The sequence below is a fragment of the Epinephelus lanceolatus genome, chromosome 13 (assembly GCF_041903045.1).
Source record: "Epinephelus lanceolatus isolate andai-2023 chromosome 13, ASM4190304v1, whole genome shotgun sequence".
NCBI lineage: Eukaryota > Metazoa > Chordata > Actinopteri > Perciformes > Serranidae > Epinephelus > Epinephelus lanceolatus.
The window spans coordinates 5,532,202-5,553,352 of record NC_135746.1 but is presented as its reverse complement, the minus strand read 5'-3'; the positions used below and the strand labels follow the sequence as shown (position 1 = coordinate 5,553,352).

Sequence of the window (21,151 nt, the reverse complement as noted above, 5' to 3'; positions counted from 1 at the left end):
CATGTGGCACCAATTTCAAAAGAATTTGTGTCTTTCTACTGCCCAGAGAGCCCTGTTTGGTGAAAATACTTCCAGCAGTAAAACACTTATTTAAATCAGTACAATCTGAGGAGGAAAGCTCTCCATGCTGTTGTATTTAAAGTCAGATTTGGCTCATGAGATCATACGTGAGCATCTGCAGGTCGTCTGAAATAGGTCCACAGCTGACCGCTCTGACCCTCAGAGCTAAATTAAAGCTGTATATGGGACAGTTCCAGCCAGGTGGTGCCCTCAGTGGCACAGCAGAAATACATGTGCAGAAATGTCTGGGAGGTGGATGTGGGAAACCTTGCTCCTATTTGGAACAGACGGTGGACAGGCTAGAATTCTGTATTCGGTCTTCTCATGTTGCGTGGTTTTCATCCAAATATCCAAGTCTCTTTTACAGTCCGAAAACACGCAGCTCAGATGGGCTGGAGAATGTATCTGAGTGTACAACTAGGCGATTCGGTCATGACCTGCGCCAGGTGTTTCCCTGCTTCCTGTGCGATGCATGCAGAGATAGATAAACGACCTTGAATGGGAATAAGCGAGTACAGAAAATCGGTCATCGAGGAGCTCATAAGGAAACTGCCTGAAGAATTCGCAGAGCAGATGAATTCGGAGCACAACCAGTCAGCAGGTCCAGAGTTCAAGGTGTGATGGACAGACTAAGCCACGTTTGAGCTCACTGCACATGGGTTCTCATCAGCAGTACTGTCATGCCACACCACATCAATACTCACACACACTCACACACATATACACACCAAGTTTACTTTTCTTTACCTGTGGAAACTGAAGTAAAGAAAAACAAGCATCCTACTGTACCATCTGCAAGTCTTAGCTACACACAAACCCACATCTGTTGTAGCCTTTCTTCACTTGCCAAACATCTTTAAAATGGCAGTAAAACTACCTCAAAGAGAGCATCTGCTCTCTGCAGAAAGGTAAGGACTGCTACCAAATAAATATCCACCCAAAGATGCAGCCACGTACACACATGCAGTACACAGAGAGGAGGATTTGCACGTAGAAAGAGACAGATGGATGCACGTCAGCGCTGAGGCCTGCAGGATGATTGTACTGTATTATAATCATGTGTTGTTTGTGGTCATATTTGCTAATCTGGTTGGTGCATTCAGTCCGAACGTTGATTTGACTGTTGATGAGATTAAGACAATGTAAAGTCACTGGGGCTGACCTGTGATTAAATCAACAACTGTGGATTCAATTGTACTGTAAACAGAGCGGGGTATCTCCTGAGTATTTGTGCGTGGATGGGTGTATTTAGTGGTGAGCGATGGGGTAATGTCTGGCTGTTTTTTCTCTACTTCAGTTCTTCTACTTCTGTGAGGGGGGGAGAAGAATTAACTCTTCATCTCTAATTCTGACTAACTCACTATCGCTCCCACTTCTTTTTCACTGTCTCTCTCCATTCCCGCTCCTCGCTCTTCCTCCCACACACGCATATATCGGCATGGAAATGAGGGAGAGTTGCACACTTGCTGCTAAAATTCAAATCTAAAGTGTCAGACCCCACGAAAGAAAAAAAAAAAAAAAAGGGGAGTCGTGCTTCGTGCCAGCCGTGGACGCTACTCAAGCAAGGAATTGTTGCGGATGCTGTTTCCTCAAGGTTCTTGTTTATCTTCTGAAATAAAATGTTTTTTTAAAAAACACAAAGACAGTTTTGTTGTCACCTTAACACTGCTGTGCAGTCACGTCTTCCTTTGACTTTTACTCTTTCTTGAGTGAGTTTTTATTTTCTTACTTTTCTTGTTTTTCACACTGCAGACTTATCTCTCATCACATCAGTCACTGACTCACTTATGAAAATTAGCACCTCTCTAAAAAAAACTACACAACATATGAACTCTGTTACACAAAGAGCGTCACGACTGTTATTGCTAGTTTCAGACCGACGCAGTTGTCATTTTCACTTTCAGCACTCACGTTGGGTAATTAGCGACTACTTGCGCCATCTGTGCGCTCATGGAAGTGTAGGTCTTAAAATGCCATGTGATCGGGTGCATTGTTGGCATGTTGCTATTTAAGGCAGCAGAGAGCGACAAAACCTGGTCTAAAGTCAATGGTGCAGTATTTTCCTGCGCAGATTATAGACCCTTTTAAGGCCGCCGTCACAATGATGTCAGTTTGTTAGCTGTAGGTAAAGCTGCCTCTCCACCACAGGGCTGTAAGCTACATAGAAGTCTTAAAATGTGTTTGTCTTGTTGTGTTATTAGGAGCCAGAATAGAAGGAGTCATGGCTCAAAACCAGCCGCCACTGCCCGTCAACAAAAACAAAGACAACTATGGTTAAATGTGATAAGACCAAAGGACTGGACGGAGGCCATCATCAAAAATGCTCACATGTGCAGCGCACACTTCATATAGGTTAGGGAAAAAGTATTTCCTGTTGTAGGGATGAATAAGGTTATGTGTATTAAGGGTTATCATGTCCACCTCATCAGAAACTGGGGAGGGATTAAGAGGAATATTGGATTTCTCTGGAATGCTAACGTTTTAGCACATAAGCTAACATTAGCTTCGATAACAAAACAAAACAAAACAGAGGAAAGCGTTAGACCCGTTGGTCCTATTCAAGTAACACTGACGGTCCCGGAGAGTGAGTGACTTGACAGTGCGTTCATAAATTCAGTCTGATGATCTACACTAAAATGAGAGCCCTGTTGGTCAAAGAAATGGAGTGTTATATTTCTACATGAATTAATGAATGGTTAAGTTAATCACACATTCACAACACGTACGCTCTGCTTGTTACTCACACAGGTAAGTGTGGATGGGTTGCGGGTGGGTGAAATAATACATCATTGATAAGGAAATTAATAATTACATTCTTTAAAATGTGAACATAGCAGAGAGCAGAGCAGAGCTTCTGACTCCCCATTCAAAGAGCCATTGTGCACATTTACGCAACTTCACTGATTATTTTAGAGGCTAAAAGTTTTCTTCTGTTTCCTCTGTCAAGTTTATTACTACAAGTTTTAGTTTTGCTGCGTACAGATCCAGTGTGTAAAATTTTGGGGGATTTACTGGCATATAGCGAAGTAGGGATTGTAGAGTGCAACCAACTGAAACTTTTATTGGTTAGAATTCCTTCAGTGTACATAGCTCAGGAGGTTTTCAGCAGGAGCCAAATTATCCACAGACGTCTCTTCCTCTCCAAAACAAACAGACCAGGGGTCTCATTTATAAATCAATGCGTGGTACACAAATGTACGTACAGATAAAAGCCAAAAATGGCATGCGCCAAAAAATGTTCAACGATTTCTACAGTCAGGCTTCCATATGTCTCCAAAATGTTCGGAATCATGGGTCAAAGTTTCTCCCTTGAAGTTTTTTTATACATCACAACTTTTGCACGGGAAGTGGCGTACACCCTTTTTCAGGCCTCATTTTGTGTGTGTACGCAATGTTTATCAATGAGACCCCAGGTTAAACTGGTGAAAACACTGAATAAAGCCATTTCATTTTACAAATTAGAGTTTCTCCTGCGATATTTGGCATGTTGGAGATGAGCTGCTAGCCCAGGACCTGCTAATGTGTGCTCATCTTTTTTCTTTGATAGCTTAAATTACAGACATTCAGGATGTTTTTAAGAGGGGCTGCTAACTACGGTGGCTGATGTGAAAAAGCAAATGGCCCTGTCTAAAGCCAGTATTTGGTTTCCCGGGGGTACTGTAGAAACATGGTGGTGCAACATGGTGATCTCTGTGCACGAGGACCAGCTGTGATTATACACAATAAAAAATTATACTTATATTACATTCTGTTTCTGCCCATATATCCCCCGACATCTATCACACTCGACTTTTTTAAAGTTATTTTATAGGGCTTTTTTGCCTTTATTTGATAGGGCAGATTTTAGCGTGAAAAGGGAAAAGAGAGTGGGGATGACATGAAGCAAAGGGACGTGGGTTGGAATCCAACCTGCGGCCGCTGCGGCAAGGACACAGCCTTTGTATATAGGTCGCCTGCTCAACCAGGTGAGCTACTGGGCGCCCCCAAACTCGACCTTTAAATGTCTCGGGATATTTGCTGCAGTGACAGTACTGCACTTACTGCATTACTCTCAGCAGAAAAACGCTCACTTCTCCAATTTGCTGAATCTGTCATATAGACAGCAGTGCTCCAGGTGTAGGTGCACCTGGCTTTTATGGGGAATGGGAGATGACACTGATTGGTTGAATCCATGTTACGCCTAATACACGCCTATGATTAATTAAGGGACCCCTTTGCCCCTCATGCCTTACTTTGCGCCTACATTTTGGACACGCCCTAATTCATTTTACACTAAACACTATAAATAGTTTAAATAGGACTCTTTATATTTGATCAGTGGTGGCACCTTGTCTAATCACACACTTTTATGCAAATCTCAGTTCACTGTATTTATTCATTATGCTGTCAATTACTATGTTGCCATCTTTTCAATCTCTGCCCACTTAGTAAATAGAGTTATATTACTCATTTGGGGGAGGATTATTTCTGTATTTGCTTTGCACAGCTTTTAAATGCCACGCTGTACCTCTCCCTCTATACTACTAATCACTTTATAGATTTATATGTAGACTCTACTCATCTAAAAGTGCAACACGGAGTCAAATGATAAGTAATTCATGATTTGGGGTTGAACTTTCATCCAAAGAGGCAGATCCATCTTGACAACACGGCGGCACCATGATAATCCTGTACTCCGGTCCCTTTGTTGAGATATTATGTTTAAAATACAAGCAGCTCTTGATGGTTTAGCCTTTTCATTCCTCCGTCTCCTCCACCTGTCTGAGGCTTCAAAACACAAACTGACACAATTCTATTCAGCCATTATGTTTGTGGATGGAATCCTTTCTGCTTTGCTCTTTTAGAGGCAGATGTACCCCTCGGGATTACACTAATATTGACGTGGTGTGCCCTCCTGCTGAACTGAGGCTCGAGTCTTCACTGTAGGAAAATTAAATTACCGTGTTCTTGTAGCCATGTGAAATTACCGTCTGGGCTGTGACAGGGCCGAGGCAGATCCATACATATGTTTCCCTGGATAGGTAGTGATTTTTTACATGTCCTAACTTGATCTGAAGTCTGATTTTTCACTGCCTCACAAGCTAACAAAAAGTAGAAGATTTGACATTTAAACAGACAGGAACCTTCCTTCGGTGAAATACATATTGATGGAAGTTGGGCTTTTAAGGTCCTCTACGGAAGTATGGTGAGTGACTGAACGCTCTGGACACATGCCATGTGCTAAAAGGGTTAGATTTGACTTGTCAGTATGTGTGCAATAGGAACCAGGTAAATGAGACTACTCACGACACTCATACCAATGAGTGACACGCCTGCACTCAGCAGATGAGAGGCAGGCGCCGTGTGTGTGACTCCATTTCTCTCAAACAACCTCTCGAGCAATCGCTCTCTCATGCACAGGCACGCAGAGTGAATGCGAGCTCTGTCCCTCCAGACGAATGGTGTGACCTGTCATTTTCATCTCCTCGCCTACTCATGCAAGCAATCCGTGTGTGCTTTTAAACAGAGATGGCATCTAATGGATGCAAATCATTAAAGCTGCTGTGCCAACTGAAAAACATCGTGTCTACAGTGCCTTTAAAGGGACAGTTCACCCCCAAATCAAAAATACATATTTTTCCTCTTACCTGTAGTGCTATTTATCAGTCCAGATTGTTTTGTTGTGAGCTGCAGAGTGTTGGAGATATCAGCAGTAGAGATGTCTGCCTTTTCTCTAATATAATGGAACTAGATGGCACTCTGCTCGTGGTGCTCAAAGTGCCCAAAAAATACATTTGAAAAACACAGCAGATTTCTCTTTCCAGAAATCATGACCAGGTTACTCAAGATAATCCACAGGTGTTGTTGTGAGCAGTTTCATGTAGGAACTATTTTCTTTCTGTCAGGCTACACACAGGAGCAGATTATGAGACAATGAGACAATGAGCCACAGATATGCAAGAGGCCCCACCATCACTCCTACTCCTACAAAGAGCAAGACACACAGACTTTTTGGTGAATTTGCATCTCTTTGTAGATGTTATGCATCATTTTGAGGGTTGGTGTCTCTTGGTGGTCATTCTGAGTCTATTCCTGGTGGGTGGGTGTTAATTTGACATTTGACATTTTACAAGAGAAGGCCAAGAGGCCCCCTGACACTCTGGGCCCCTGGGCCTGTGCCAGTAGGCCCGTTCAGTAATCCATCCATGACCACTGCTGCCAACCGTATCATTGCTCAGAGGGAAGCAATAGGCATTTAGTAGAGGAGAATTTGAGATGTTACAATGAAACATCAGAAAAAAGGATTCATATAATCCTAGTTCTTATGTCGTTGCATTTTTAGGAATTTTGAAAGATTGGTTTAATGCATTTTATTACCAAAATCAGGGAGTGTGGTAAAATGCCGCCTACCTACTTTTGTTCATACAGAATGCGCCTTTTTCGGGGCAATTGGGGGGGGGGGGGGGGGGGGGGGCGTGAGCAAGTAACAAAACATGTAGCTCAGTGTGTGACATAAACAGTGACGTGGGAGGGAAGCCGCGGCTGGTCAGTCCTTCTGCGATTCTCTCGTAAGTCTGCCCGTCCTTCACCGTCCCCTTCATTTGACAGTTAATGGCCTCTTCGTTTGCGAGGGCAAGGAGGGCGTGCAATTCTTTATCTCCCCAGTTGCTCATCTTTACAGTGTCTGTCAGCTTTGTGTTTCCCTCTTGCTACTAGCTGCTCGCTAATTCCTGCTATCAGCTGTTTCCTGCTCCTCCCACAAGTCATCAACAGCCCCTCCCATGGCAGAAGGGCGCTTCGTTCTGTTTAAACCAAAAAGATTTTCCCAATAAGACTACCCTACAAGCCAGAAAATTGGGCACCTCAGATCAACTCAGCTTGCAGCTTGCTGGCAAAATGGCCCAACATTTGCACAAAATCTGGCAGTGTAAAAGGGGCTTAAGTGGTGCTATGTGAGCTAGCAGTAGATGCACGCTTCCTTCTGTGCAGTGACGCAGTTGGAGGGTGTAGTTCGGTGGAAAGAGAATAGCTCCTACATGAAACTGCTCACAACAAGGTCTGTGGATTATCTTGAGCAACCAGGTCATGATGTCTGTAATGAGACGTTGCTGTTGAGCTTTTTAAAATGTATTTTTTGGCGCTTTGAGCACCACAAGCCGAGTGCCATTTTGTTCAGTTATATTGGAGAGAAGGCAGACATCTCTATGGCCGATATCTCCAACACTCTGCAACTCACACTAAAACAACCTAGACTAATAAACATGTTTATCAGTGCTACAGGTAGGAGGTAAAATATGCATTTCGATTTAGGATAAACAGTAGCTTTCAAGACAACATGTCATGATCTTTTTAAATTCGTAATAAAGAGTTTAGTGTTTTTCAACCCGTGGAACATATGGAAAGCATCCACAGGAGTCTGTGGACATATGGAGACGCTACTTTTAGCTTGTCCGCCCACACACACTTTTTCCCCTCTCTTCTATTTTCCTTGGACAAGGATCATTTATGACGAGTCCATATGCTTATCCACTTGTATTCTGATATGCAACAGACAACACTGTGTGACTTTACCTCTCTAATGGTCTCTATCTTGCAGAAAATGCTGCTGCACAGCCCAGCACCCAAAATACGTCTTTCTTTTTCACACATTCATACACATCCACACACACACACACACACACACACACACACACACACACACACATTGAGGAAGGTGGACAGAGGATGTGAATGGGTTGATCCTGGTGAAAGGCAGGGATAATGTGTGTAACAGGGAGCCTCTCAGATCTGTCAGAAGCAGCAGAGAAGCAGCCTGGAAGCCGCCATCCGCTAACACAGATGACAAATGTCCAGTGAGCATTTCCCATTCCACTACTGTCAGCGAGGACTAACGCCTCCAACTGTATGTGTGTGTGTGTGTGAAATGATTCAGTGCCACGGCAGCGGCACTGAATAAATGACACATGAATGGTCATATCTATTTACTTTGCTCTGATAGGAGAACGCGTCTGCTTTAGTGTGAAAAATGGACAACCCGATGCTTAAAACGCAGCTCTGTATGAAAAACAAAAAATAAAAATAAAAACACACACTCACTGACTCACAAGTGTTCAATAGAGCGCGTGCCCATGTTTAGCCTCACAGCGCTAACAAACCCACTCAGCTGAAATGACCACAGCTCAGTGTCCTTTTCAGCATGCGCAGGTTTGTGTGTGAAAATACATGAATGTGCTTTTTCTTCTGGTAACACATAATGGATGAGTAAAATATGCTCTTGCAAATGGCACTTCATTTGGGTTCAAGAGATGCTTTGCTGAGCGGGTTTGTGTATTTTTTTTGTTGTGTTTTTTTTGCAACTGCATGACGATGTGTTCATATCAGCCGGGAGGACGGATGGGGAGGGGGATGGAGAGAGATGTAGCGGACGACAGACGCTGACTGCTGCCCTGAGCAACTACTGACAGGTGCAATGTGTTCTCCTCTGAGGCTTTTTTCAGCATGACTTCATTTATTAAAAAAAAAAAAAAAAAAAAGAGGCTTTCTTCAGCTCATTTAATACAAAGCATATTTGTATGAATGCCAGCTTGCTGTAAACTTATTCAAAACTTTTTAGCTTTTTTCTCAACCCACTGATCTTTGACATCCAGTGGAAGTATTTTGTAAAAGTTTAAATACCACACTGTGAAAACACTGTTACAAGTTAAAGTCCTGCACTGAAACTATTCAGTAAAAGCAAGCTTAAGTGCTATATCACAACCGGATGTAGGCAACTGGACTTGTTTGAGTTTCTTGAAGACATGTCGCCTCTCATCCAAGAAGCTTCTTCAGTGCAAACGGGGTGTGAACCCTTGCAGACTCATTAGGGTCACATGTGAGTTGTTAGGGTTAGATGGGACCAGGTGTGAATGGGTGTGAAGTCGTCCGGGGAGGGATCCCAAGACTGCATTGTAGGTGGGTGATAAGTGGTGTCGTAAATGTTTTTTTTCGTCCCTTTTTCAAACCATCTTTCTTCTCTTGCCAAGATGTGCACACTGCTGTCCTCAAAGGAGTGTTCCTTGTCTTTGCGATGAAAGTGGACAGCTGAGCCTTAACCTGAGGAGCTGGCTCTCCTGTGCTGTGCCATGTGTTTGTGAGTGGTTGTTTGGTTTTACCGAAGTACAAATCTATGCATTCCTGGCTGCACCGGACTGCACACACTACATTACTCTGCTTATGTCTGGGTGTTTTGTCCTTACAGTGAACAAATGTTTGCCTCAGTGTGTTACTGGGTGTGAAGTGCACATAAAGTAATTAAGTAAAAGTAAGTACACATTTATGGAACCTGTTCAAATCCCCGTCCATTCCGGTGAATGTAACTCTCCTAGGATGTGTAGACCTATAAATACTGTCACAGATTACTGACAATCAATGCAGACTTATTTGACGGGATGTCTATGAGCCAATCACAGTGTTCGCCATCATCTAAAGTTGACTGTAGTAGAGCCACGCCCCCCCTTTTTAACAAGCATGACCAACTGTAAGGCACGGACGAAGTGCAAGACAGGTTTCAGTCTATTAATCATAATGATAAAATACATAATTTGTGTTGAAACTGTGTTTAAAATAACCATAAAAAGTTCTAATACTTATACATATCAAAAAATTATATTCAAGATTGATATCTTTTACTCAGGATATTTTCAAAAATATCCGTCCACTGGAATGGACATCAGCTCTAAGAATAGGAAAATACTATCTAAATAGAAAATACATTTCTCATTTGATTTTCTAATGATACAATAAGCTTATAAAACATCATTTTGATTATGTTAACATCATATTAATTTCAGTACATTTTCGACATACTGTCCTCTGAAGATTCTTCAGAATCTAACAAATACAAATATAACACAAAATATGTCCGCAATTTGTTTTAAATCTTCACTTTATACATTGATATGAGTTAACTATTAATGAAAAATAAATAAACTCATGGTTTTGTGGAAAAAAGGTCTGTTGACATTTTTACTATTAGATGGTTTCTGTGTTAATATTCTTCATCCACTGGAATCGACAGAAAAAAATAACACACAATAAAGTATCCTAATCCATTTTTGGGCTAATGAGTGCTTTTAGAGTAGAAATCCACCATTAATTTTAATTAATATACAATAAATATATATATTTTTAGGAACATAATTGGGTTCTGAAAGGGTTTAAGTATTAAAAGAAAAAGTACCCAATGTGCTTGTAGACTGCTTTTCTAGTCTTCCGACCACTCAAAGTGCTTTTACATCACATGTCACATTCACCTAATCCCACACTAATGGCCAGGCTACCTCACATGGTGCCACCAAGTAACCATTCACTCACACTCACACACCGATGGAACAGCCATCAGGGGCAATTTGGGGTTCAGTATGGGCTGGAGGTGCCGCGGATCGAACCGCCGATCTTCCGATTAGTCGACGACCTGCTCTACCTCTGAGCCCCAAAACTCAAAATTATTAAGAATAAAAAAGACAACAACTTATTTGTTATTAAAAATGGTTGCAAATAAATTCTCTGTCAGTTAACTTATTGAATTATCAACTAATGGTTGCAGCTGTACTTCTTTGTTATAGTTTATTTTATAACAAAACACAATATTTGAATAACTCTTATGTTTTTCTTTGCAAAAGTCTTAATTTGTAAGGTTACAAAAGCTTTCAGATAAATGTAGTGAAGTAAAAAGTACAATATTTCCTATATATATACACATATACATATATGTGTGTGTGTGTGTATATATATATATATATATATATATATATATATGTGTGTATATATACATATATATATATATATATATATATATATATATATATATATATATATACAGTACAGGCCAAAAGTTTGGACACACCTTCTCATTCAATGCGTTTTCTTTATTTTCATGACTATTTACATTGTAGATTCTCACTGAAGGCATCAAAACTATGAATGAACACATGTGGAGTTATGTACTTAACAAAAAAAGGTGAAATAACTGAAAACATGTTTTATATTCTAGTTTCTTCAAAATAGCCACCCTTTGCTCTGATTACTGCTTTGCACACTCTTGGCATTCTCTCCATGAGCTTCAAGAGGTAGTCACCTGAAATGGTTTTCCAACAGTCTTGAAGGAGTTCCCAGAGGTGTTTAGCACTTGTTGGCCCCTTTGCCTTCACTCTGCGGTCCAGCTCACCCCAAACCATCTCGATTGGGTTCAGGTCCGGTGACTGTGGAGGCCAGGTCATCTGCCGCAGCACTCCATCACTCTCCTTCTTGGTCAAATAGCCCTTACACAGCCTGGAGGTGTGTTTGGGGTCATTGTCCTGTTGAAAAATAAATGATCGTCCAACTAAACGCATGGGATGGGATGGCATGTCGCTGCAGGATGCTGTGGTAGCCATGCTGGTTCAGTGTGCCTTCAATTTTGAATAAATCCCCAACAGTGTCACCAGCAAAACACCCCCACACCATCACACCTCCTCCTCCATGCTTCACAGTGGGAACCAGGCATGTGGAATCCATCCGTTCACCTTTTCTGCGTCTCACAAAGACACGGCGGTTGGAACCAAAGATCTCAAATTTGGACTCATCAGACCAAAGCACAGATTTCCACTGGTCTAATGTCCATTCCTTGTGTTTCTTGGCCCAAACAAATCTCTTCTGCTTGTTGCCTCTCCTTAGCAGTGGTTTCCTAGCAGCTATTTGACCATGAAGGCCTGATTGGCGCAGTCTCCTCTTAACAGTTGTTCTAGAGATGGGTCTGCTGCTAGAACTCTGTGTGGCATTCATCTGGTCTCTGATCTGAGCTGCTGTTAACTTGCGATTTCTGAGGCTGGTGACTCGGATGAACTTATCCTCAGAAGCAGAGGTGACTCTTGGTCTTCCTTTCCTGGGTCGGTCCTCATGTGTGCCAGTTTCGTTGTAGCACTTGATGGTTTTTGCGACTCCACTTGGGGACACATTTAAAGTTTTTGCAATTTTCCGGACTGACTGACCTTCATTTCTTAAAGTAATGATGGCCACTGGTTTTTCTTTAGTTAGCTGATTGGTTCTTGCCATAATATGAATTTTAACAGTTGTCCAATAGGGCTGTCGGCTGTGTATTAACCTGACTTCTGCACAACACAACTGATGGTCCCAACCCCACTGATAAAGCAAGAAATTCCACTAATTAACCCTGATAAGGCACACCTGTGAAGTGGAAACCATTTCAGGTGACTACCTCTTGAAGCTCATGGAGAGAATGCCAAGAGTGTGCAAAGCAGTAATCAGAGCAAAGGGTGGCTATTTTGAAGAAACTAGAATATAAAACATGTTTTCAGTTATTTCACCTTTTTTTGTTAAGTACATAACTCCACATGTGTTCATTCATAGTTTTGATGCCTTCAGTGAGAATCTACAATGTAAATAGTCATGAAAATAAAGAAAACGCATTGAATGAGAAGGTGTGTCCAAACTTTTGGCCTGTACTGTATATATATATATATATATATATATATATATATATACATACACACACACACACACACACACACATATATATATATATATATATATATATATAGTATAAAGTTGCATTAAAAACAATAGACCCAAGTGCACTTAGTTACACTCCACCAATTCCTGACATGTAGCATAAACATCTGTATTTCCCCATCCATGATGTAGTGCAGCATATTTGTATTATTCCTTATGAATCTTGGGAAAACAAAAGATTGCCTCCGTTGAACTGATAATTTGTAATTTGTTTGTTCTCCATACGTCGTACGGCTCATGCAATCCTTGTGTGTTCCTAAGAGCTGCCCGGTTGGAAATGAACACGCCTTTGACTCGCTGAGGATATGCAGCCGCCGTGCTTGAGTGGCTGCGGTTCAACTGGCTGCACACATCAGGACTGAGCGCGCTCTGGGACGACAAAGGACACAGATGAGAACGGAGGTCCGGAGTTCAGTGGCTTGCATCAGATCCCATCCCGCTCTCTAATACGTGAGTCGTACTTGGGGCCGATATACAAGCGATTCCCAGTCTTGTGTGAAAGTCTGAGCACAGCGCTGGGATATGAACAGTGACATCCTGTGCATTCTGCGTAAATCCCTATATATATATATATATATATATATATATGTGTGTGTGTGTGTGTGTGTGTGTGCGGGGATGTATTGGTGTGAGTTGGAGAGGCAGAGAGGCAGGAGAGAAAGATTGCACACTGCATCAATCTCCATTGCCTGGCTACGTCTCCTCAAGAGTGAGAATTTGTCACAGGTCGTGCTGGTGACGGCCTGCCCGTACATTTCGGCGCTCGCTCTACAACTGTATCAGTTTCCTCTTCAGGGATGATTGTTGTGACATAAAGCTCCCCATCTCCAAAAACACAATTAACCTTTTCTTAAAGGGTCCACGCTGATGAACAGTTCCCGTTTTGAACTCGGAGCTCAAAAAGAGAATCACTAAATTAAAAGTGATGCTTGTGGTGAAAGGGTCATTTGTAGTTTTGAAGGTAAATGAATCGTAAAACAATGAGGGAAACGTTTATATCCCAACACAGCCTCAAAGCATTTTTGTCCTTTGATAATTTTATACTCTGACTACATAATGATAGCATCATTTGTTCTGGGAAAATTATTTTTTTTTCTTCTTAATGAGTGCTGGAGGCAAAAAAAAATCACCTCGCCACATTACCAGAGTCAATTGTATAAAATCCCCAAAATAATAACGAGTAACTTTAAAGGATATGAAGTAATACCTTTAACTATATTAATTTGGCTTGGGAGCTGCAAATGTCAGGGCAGGCCATTGTTATTTCTGATGAGTGGACAGCAGGTCTCTGCTAATGGCGAGGCTGGCCTTTTTTATCATGAAAACACACCATTAACTGTCCTTTTTAGCTGTTACATTAGTTGGCCACTTTCCAAAGAGCCAATTAATCAGCCTCTTTTGTCAGGTTGAGTCACCTGGCAAGATAGGATCCTTTATGAAATATGTTCAAGTGAGGCGTAATGGAGGTCCTATTCAGGGATTTGGCAGGGACTGGCCTGTTATAATTGGAGCCAGGTGTCTGTGGTCGTCCCACAAAAGAGTGCCGGGTGAAAGGAAGGACAGGTCTCTGTCTCTGTCAGCACCTTCACAGAGAAAACACGACGCGGGACACCTCTTGCTTGTGGAGCCGGTGACTCGTGGGCTGAATGTGGAGGCAGATTTGGTTCTCAGATGTTCTGTTTTATGGTCATTAAAGGATAAGCCTCAGTGTTTAGAGGTATGAGTACATTAAAGGTGCAACGTGTAATATCTGGCCACACGCTCCAACCTAATAAGGAGCAGTATTTTGCCTCTACGCCAACTGCAAATTAAAAGCAGGGCGATAATAAAAGAAAGGAAGAAAACAGCCACATCAAAACCATATATTGGTGCCATTTGAAATGTTGTTTGGTGCAGTTTGTGTTGTCGTTGGCTGCGCTGCCCGTGCTTTGTGTGGCTCACGGCTTTTCAACAGTCTGTGCCTGAGATCAACTGATTTGGGGTTTTGGACGTCGGACTGTCTGGCTTTGGACATATTTTGACTTTTTTAAAGATATTTTTGGGGCTTTTTGATTTATTTGATAGGACAGATACAGCATGAAAGGTGGAGAGAAAGGGGGGATGACATGACGCAAGAGGCCATGGGTTGGAATTGAGCCTGCGGCAGCTGCAGCAAGGACACAGCCTTTGTACATGGGGTGCCGGCTCCACAAGGTGAGCTAGTGGGCGCCCCATATTGTGGCTTTTTTTTACATACCTTATGTTCAGATGACATTTCTTTTTTTTTTATCCATTTTTATGGATTTTTATCTGCTATTTTATCTACTTATCCAAAGCCGAGTCACAGGGGCAGCAGGCCAAGCAAAGTACTCCAGACATCCCTCTCCACAGCAGCACTTTCCAGCTACTCCCAGGGGACCTCAAGGTGATCCCAGGCCAGATGAGAAATGTAATGCCTTTAGTGTGTTCTGGGTCTGTTCCGGGGCCTCCTACCAGTGGGACGTGCCTGGAACACCTCTAACAGGAGGCGCCCAGGAGGATCCTGATCAGATGTCTGAACCACCTCAATTGACCCCTTTCGACACGATGAGCAGCAGCTCTACTCCGAGCTCCCCCCGGATGTCCAAGCTCCTCACCCTATCTCTAAGGCTGAGCCCTGCCACCTTTCTGTAGAAACTCATTTCGGCCGCTTGTATCCACGACATCATTCTTTCGGTCACTACCCAGAGCTCAGGTGAAAGTTGGGATGCAGATGGACCAGTAAATCCAAAGCTTTGCCTTCTGGCTCAGCTCTCTCTTAACCACTTTTTTTAAAGTGACAAATTATGTGAATAGTTGAGTCAACCAGTCAAAACAGTAACAAACTATTGATATACAATGATAAATAAAGATAGTTAAGAGAGTTAATATAACTTGCTGTTAAGTACAAAGGTAAAACTAGGAAGTGGTTATCATAATCTATCTACAAAACTGGAAACAGGTAGCCTGACTCTGTCCAAAGGTTAAAAAAACAACTCACCCCACAAAACCTCTAAAGCTGTCGAACACGAATATATTATATCTGGTGTGTAATGAATTTGGATTTGGACCCAACTGCAGCACACAGGAAGCCAGGAACAGTTGGTAATGACGTTTAATGTCATGACTCAGCAGGTACAGAGCAGGACAAATAAACAGCACACAATACAGCTCAATACTCTAGCTAAGTCTCTCCACTAAGTCCTTGACAGCCCGCCTAGTTTGGCAGGCTGAACTGGGCTGGGAGGCAGGTGAGTGGGCGGTGACTTTTGCCCAAACACACACACAGTTCAGTTCAATAACAGGCAACGGTACCCTGTAGGAGCAGGTAGGAGACAGAGGCAGACGATCTGGGACCAGGTAGGTACACAGTATAAGCAGAAGAACCATTAAGAGACAGGCAGAAGGTAGGTTGAGAAGCCGGCGATTAAGTACTCGCAGGACGCACACATGGTGAGTGTGGTCCAGTCTCTGGACCGTAGGAAACCACAGGTAAGCAGATAGGAACACTCAAACTGTTGTCTCATCATCGGATGGTAACACCAAGCAGCCACAGGCAAATGGTAACCAAGGGTGCAGAAACAGGTCTTGAGGTTGGGGGCAAAAGGCTGGTATTTTTTTTACCAGGAATCACACAAGGCAGGCAGAGTCGGAAAGGGGAAATCTGTCCGGAATAAAGTGCTGGAGAGCGCTGCATTAGTGACGAAGAACAATCTGGCAACAAGTATCTGTGAGGCTGAGTTATACATACTGGCTGTGAGTAATGAAGAACAGGTGAACTGAGTTGCCTTGATGAGGTGAGCGTGACTGACGCTGAGGCGCAAGAAAACCAGGGTGAATGGGAAATCACTAACTGGGAGCTGGGTGACTGGGCATGTAGAAAAGAGCAGGTAACCAGGAATGTAGAACTGTGACATTGTGTGTTGGACAGAGCCAGTCATGGTGGGCAGTGTTGAGCAAGTGTATTGTGGGGTCTTTCATATTGAGGTTAGGAGGATCTAACTGCAGGAAAGGAGACCAGGTGATGTAATGGGATCAGACTGTACTTTAGGGCCTGATAAGCTTACCTAGGTTTGAGTGGTCTGTTATCAAATTTAGCCAGTGGCTGATTGATAATTTTGTCCAGTCTTTCCAGTTGAATAATATTATTTTCTCTGCCACATCTGACGCTAAGTTAAGATGAATGTTTGGAGATGTGGGAATAAAAGAGAGGAGAGATCGCCTAACAGAAAGATGGGAGGGGGGCAGAGAGGAGATGCTGAGGTTACAGTTCTAAGACAGCTTTCCCATGAATTGTTGTAAATACGTAACTTGTTTTAGAAGTAAATCCTTCCCAATGCTCCTCTGTTACAAAGGTATTTCCTTTTCTTTTGAAATCTCTGTATATTTCAGTGAAAAAGAGAGATTAAAACAGACATATACAGACGCATGCAGGGCCACACTTGCAACGATACTCCATCAAAGAAAACTGACACAGCTCTCCTCTTTCATTCACTGGCTTTGTGTCTCATAGCAAACCATTATTAACGCTCAAATGCTTTCCCTCCGTCTCTAAGCGATGTCCGGGCCCTGTTTCCTGGTGCCATCGGATGTTAGTGACAGCATAGCGGAGAGAGAAAATTGCATATTATTTACCCAGCGCCTTCAATATGCCACTTTTCCACTCTATGGCCTGCAGCTTACAACCCACAGCACATGCACAGACACACGAACGTACAAAGACACACATACGTGTGCGCTCAGATGAATACAAACGCACAGAAACTTACCTCAAGGTTTAAAGGTTTTCCTCCACCTCCCCCCTTTGCCTGATTTTTTTTTTCAGCGCTGTGACATTCTGCCCTGACATGTCATTAAAAAGTGTCACAGGTTCTGGGGGAGTGATTTCCACCACTGTCTGCCTCCAAACAGGCAGCCAGGACGGAGGCAAGGGAGGGTGGCGATGATGAGCTGGTGCTGGACCGTGTGTGTGTAAACTCAGCCCTCAGGGCCACAAAACCTTCTCCTGTGGCATGATGGAAACAACCTATTCTCTCTCTGCTCTCCTCCCCCTGTCCGCTCTGCAGGCCTCGGGCTTGCTCCATTGTTTTTCGGTCACACATGGGCAGGAGATTTGAGCTTGACCGAGAGCTCAATCACATCTCCCCTGCCTGGATGTCATGGCAGTATGCAGAGGCACAAACTGTTGGATATCAGATTGGAGCACAGGACCTCTCTTTCTCACCATCTCTTTCTCTTTTCTCAATCACTCCTTGCCCGTTTATGTCTTTCTGTCTCGCTCTGCTTCTTTCTCTCACTCCAGCTCTCTCTATCCAGCCCTCCTCCTCCTCCTCCTCCTCCTCCTCTTCTCTCTCGTGTCTCTTCGGAGACGGGGTGACCCGGGTGTCTCGTCTCAGGAATCAGTGCGGTGGGTTGTTCAGACAACCGGGAAAATGTTCCATTTCTTTTTCTTTTTTTTCCTTCTACTTCATCTGAGTAACTCACCTCTGCACCTCTCCATTAGAGTGTGAGATTGCAGGAGTCCGCTGGACTGAGCTGGCTGGAGGTTTTTCGATGCAGATGACAGGGGTCGTGTGTTCTCCTAAAAACTGTGCGTCAGCCTTGTTGTGGCTCCTTGTGAATTTGCACCGAGTCAAATTTCCTATCAGTCACCCCAGAAATTCCAATTTCAGTGGATTTATCAGTCACCATGTCATAAAACCATCCTCAGTGCTATTTCTTTTTTATTTCTATCTTAGCGCCGATGTGCACGACTAACGAGCATCACCATCTGCTTTCAATGGCTCATCCTTATGCTTTGTGTTGTGCACAATAATATAAAATTCTCCACTACAAATCACCCAGTAGGCCTGATGGATTTTGAGTGCTACATATCAGAAGATAAACGCTAAATGTTTAATCCAAAAGGTAAAAAGAAAAATCAAATATTGACATATGTGCCTCATGAAAGTGAATGCCAATAAAGTTACATTGATTGCCGAGGTCTGCACCGAGTCTGATCCAGCTGATATAAGGCAGCTCCTCCTCATGCTGGTTGATGAGAAGACATTACCCCGAGTGAATGACTCCTCCGGTGATGGACCGGTGTAATTTATCTGATAATAATCTCACCTCCATTTTTAAACAGCTATAAAATACTTAAAAATCATCAGCTTTAAATTCATGGTTTTGTGACCGAATCCATAAAAATCTCATGACCTGAGGTTTTTACCCGCCAAATAGATATCCGTCTGCAGTGCAGTCCATTTACCTTTTCATGAATGTGAGCCGACGCTCTGACCTTGAGGCTTATTGATTCTGTGTTTGTTAAAATTTGACCCGCTGTACCTCACTGTCAATACCTCTCTGGGGGATATAACCTTTGATTGTGATTAACAGCCTCTAGGAATAAATCGTACACCTGTTAAGCGTACCAAAAAAAGAGGGACTGCGGCTGTCTGTGTTTTTGTTGTGTTTTTTCATGCGGTACAGTGTCTCACAACCAAATGAAGTGTAACTAAGAATAGAGCACATTCTGAGGGCAAAGCACTCCTGGGATTCTGAACAACTGCTGTGTTAGGCTGCATCTGAAGCCCTGAAGTTGATGAACACTACCAAGAGAGAACGACGAGTCACTTTACTGGTTTATCATGCTGTGTAGCTCTCGGAGTAGACGGGGATAGTCGATAAAACGGCCGCGCTAATGCGGCTCGGCAGACATACGGTATCTGTACTGTCAGTGGTAACGAGAGTTTTTATCTCGCTTCTCTGTCTCATGATACACATACAATATGTGCTCATTTTGGTAAAGTACACCGTGGTGTCAGAGCTGAGCAGACACACACTTCACAAACACTCATCAGCTGTGTGTTTTATTACCTGCACTCTGGAGGTGGGGTCTTGTTTGATCCACTTGATGACCGTCTCGTAGACCAGCTCCTCAGCCTTGGTGTTGAGACTGTCGTTGGACAGGTAGGCCACCAGATCCTCCTTGGATATGTTCAAAATCTCGTCCTGTACCGCCACCTGAAGAGTTATGAAATATCTCGTCAAACTCAAATCATACAACTTGTTGATTAGCAGTGGTGGAAAGTAACTAAGTACATTTAATTAAGTACACACTTGTAGTTATGTATTTTCTGCTACTTTATACATCTGCTCTTCATCTCTGAGGCAAATATTGTATTTATTTCTCCCCTACATTTAGCTGACAGCTGTGGTTACTTTGCAGATCCAGATTAACAGTACAAAATATAATCAACGAGAAGGTGCGCCGCATAAGTGTCCCAGAAACATACGTACTTTATCTATTTTTGACGGAGCTGCAGAGTGTTGCACAAAGCAGATTGAGTTCTCAGCTAACAGCCATTGTATGTGAAATATAGATACGGTAGAATTGTGAATGTATTTTTATTACCTAAAACACAGCTACAAATCTTTTATCCATGTCATTCATGACTGGGCTATTAATGGTATTAACTCTGTCTGAAGGCTAAGGCACAACAAAGTGGGAAATAATAACAATAAATACAACTTAAATAGACAAAAAATCATTTAACTACGTAGAGCTGTTAAAATTGCAAGTCTACAAATTCTGGCAAGGGAAACGTTTCGCTTCTGTGGTCTCATTTATAAAACAGTGCGTAGGAGCCACTCTAAAATGTATGTACTGTATGAAGAAAAGCCAAAAATAGCATGCACAAACATATAAGACAATTTCAGGCGTCCAACTCACCATCTGCATCGCCAAGTTCCCATCTCCAAAATGTCTGTAACCATGGGTCAAAGTTTCTCCCATGAAGTCTGTTTTTATAGACCACATCTTTTGCGTGGGAAGTGGCATAAGCCTCTTTCAGGCCTCGTTTTGTGTGTACGCAATGTTTATCAATGAGACCCCAGGTGATTTAAACCAGTAAAAGGCATGTTGGAGAGGAGCTGCTAGCCCAGGACCTGCTAATGTGTGCTAACTTTTTTTTTTCTGAGAGCTTAAGATCCAGAAATTTGGACGTTTTTAACAGAAGCCAAAACAGTTTCACATTAAAAATCTGTGTCTGTTCAAAATAAGGTAACACTCAAGTAAACTTAAGTCATTCATTAAGGAATACTTCAGCCCCCCCAAATCATCATTTATATATCAATTACTAACCTGTGTCATGCTGAATTTGTCAAGAAAATCCTTGTTATCTTCACATGTCTCCACAGTGAACAAAGAATTCAAAATGGAGAAAATTCTTGATGAACTGAAGTAAATAAGGGCAAACTATATTGAAAACACGCGTTTACTAACTCTCACACAACTTATGTAGTATAATGCAAAGCTTGTTTAATTGGTCCCTATACTGGTAGTCCCCAAACAGCCAGCCCTGTCTGACTGGGAGCTGAACTAAAAGTTAAATTCATCTATGTTCTCTTTATGGCCAGACCCCATTGACAAAAACAGTAATTTAATATCACTGAATGTAGGAGCTGCTGGTCTACTGCTGCTGTGATCAGTTAGGTTATTGTTGTTACTGTGTGACTAAGTGAACCAAACCAACCCTTCAAAACACACAATAACACAAAGAAACTATCGATCGAGGCAGCGGTA

The 21,151-nt window shown here is 42.5% G+C and overlaps 1 protein-coding gene across 4 annotated transcripts in view; it reads right to left on the bottom strand.

The window, feature by feature from the left end:
• The window catches only part of klhl29 (kelch like family member 29), a 409,128-nt gene that overhangs the window by 126,395 nt on the left and 261,582 nt on the right, over nucleotides 1–21,151 (bottom strand). For all 4 annotated transcript variants that reach the window (XM_033648442.2, XM_033648445.2, XM_078173676.1 and 1 more), the window contains one exon: nucleotides 19,444–19,590. In XM_033648442.2, coding sequence (XP_033504333.2) covers nucleotides 19,444–19,590 — 147 coding nt within the window. The remainder of the gene's footprint in view (nucleotides 1–19,443; nucleotides 19,591–21,151) is intronic.